Below are 1,917 nucleotides of genomic sequence, written 5' to 3' on the forward strand. Positions count from 1 at the left end.
TTTTTTGAGATGGAGTCTCGCTCTGTCACCCAGGCTGGAGTGCTTACAGGTATGAGCCACTGTGCCCAGCTGCACTTTTTTTTTTTGAGATGGAGTCTCGCTCTGTCACCCAGGCTGGAGTGCTTACAGGTATGAGCCACTGTGCCCAGCTGCACTTTTTTTTTTTGAGATGGAGTCTCGCTCTGTCACCCAGGCTGGAGTGCAATGGCACGATCTCGGCTCACTGCAACCTCTGCCTCACGGGTTCCAGCGATTCTCTTGCCTCAGCCTCCCAAGTAGCTGGGATTACAGGCATGCACCACCACGCCCGGTTAATTTTTGTATTTTTAGGAGAGACGGGGTTTCTCCATGTTGGCCAGGATGGTCTCAAACTCCTGACCTCAGGTGACCCGCCCACCTTGGCCTCCCAAAGTGCTGGGATTATTGGTGTGAGCCCAGCCCCATTTAGTATATTTGGACCTTGGCTGACCACAGTAAATGAAGCTGTGAAAAGCAAAGCTGAGGAGAAGAAGGGACTACTGTACCTTGTTGGGGGTAGGGTGGGCAAGAGGTTGCAGCTGAAAGCCCACTCAGAGTGCTAAGGATACCAGACAAAGAAAGAGGGGTGCCACTGACAGGCATGGCAAATGGGGATGAGAGGACGCCAGCATAGCAGCTCAAGGATTCAAACCTCAGCTGCTCGGCTGGAGTCTGTGCTCTTAACCACCGCACAGCATGGAAACAAGGCTGGTCTACCTCTGAGACATCTCCCTTTCCCCATTTCCTAGGTCTATGAGGCAGGGAGGATGAGAGGGGGGTGTTGCGGAAGGCAGCAGCAACTCCTGGCATCTAGCAGTTTTCTCATTTGCTTTCCATTTCCTCCTTGTAACTGGGACAGAAAGAACCCAAAGGTCCCAGCTCATCTGGGCCTAGCATAACATAGTGAGGAGTGGAGAGGAGACTGCTTTTTTTTTTTTTTGAGACAGAGTCTCGCTCTGTCACCCAGGCTGGAGTGTAGTGGTGCGATCTTGGCTCACTGCAACCTCCACCTCCTGGGTTCAAGCCATTCTCTTGCCTCAGCCTCCCAAGTAGCTGGGATTACAGGCATGCCCCATCACTCCTGGCATGGGGTTTCACCATGTAGGCCAGGCTAGTCTCGAATTCCTGGTCTCAGGTGATCCACCCGCCTCGGCCTCCCAAAGTGCTGGGATTATGGGTGTGAGCCACCACGCCCGCCTTGAAACCGCTTTCTGAAGCAGCCACAGGCCCCAAGAGCGAGGGAGCCCTGGGAGTGGGGAGTGGGGATCACTCACCAAAACACTGAATGCCATCCAGGGCTACCTGTGTGGCGCACTCAGCTGAGTAAAGAATCACACCTGCACAGTCCTACGGGAGGAAGCTCGGGTCAGCAGGGCCCTGCAAGGCACGCAGACAGCAAGTCCCAGCCGCTGGCCCACTGCCCCCTCTCTCCCGGACTGAGGCGGTCCTCACCTTGGGAGTGCAGTGGCCCTCATCGCAGGCCTTGGCAACATTGTAGACGTACTGCCGACACGCCATGAGGCGGGTGTACATGTCAGCCATCTTCCCCTGCATCAACTGAGCACAAAGGGATGTCACAGGTCAACATGCTGGAATACTCTCCCAGTTACCAAAAGCAGGTCAGCAACGGCAACAAGACAGCCAAGGATGAGGAAGCAGGGGCAGGGAGAGGAGATGGGATTTACCCGGGATGACAGAGATGGAGGCAGGTGTGGGAGTTAGGGCCAGAGAGCAGCCATTCCACGGCCCGCATTACACCCTCAAGTGGCCATCACTGCCTTCGAAAGGCATGGCTCCCAAGGCACCATTTACTCCAATGCTTTTTTTTTTTGAGACAGAGTCTCGCTCTGTCGCCCAGGCTGGAGTGCAGTGGCCGGATCTCAGCTCACTGCAAGCTCC

General features: G+C 55.2%; 1 protein-coding gene across 2 annotated transcripts in view; it reads right to left on the bottom strand.

Annotated features, from left to right (window-relative positions):
- IVD (isovaleryl-CoA dehydrogenase) overlaps positions 1-1,917 on the bottom strand; it is a 14,991-nt gene that overhangs the window by 2,281 nt on the left and 10,793 nt on the right. For both annotated transcript variants that reach the window (XM_011932623.1, XM_011932624.1), the window contains 2 exons: positions 1,471-1,575; positions 1,293-1,365 (listed from right to left, as the gene is read on the bottom strand). In XM_011932623.1, the coding sequence (XP_011788013.1) occupies positions 1,293-1,365; positions 1,471-1,575 (178 nt within the window). The remainder of the gene's footprint in view (positions 1-1,292; positions 1,366-1,470; positions 1,576-1,917) is intronic.

Source organism: Colobus angolensis, unplaced genomic scaffold (assembly GCF_000951035.1).
Source record: "Colobus angolensis palliatus isolate OR3802 unplaced genomic scaffold, Cang.pa_1.0 Scaffold97, whole genome shotgun sequence".
Lineage (NCBI taxonomy): Eukaryota > Metazoa > Chordata > Mammalia > Primates > Cercopithecidae > Colobus > Colobus angolensis.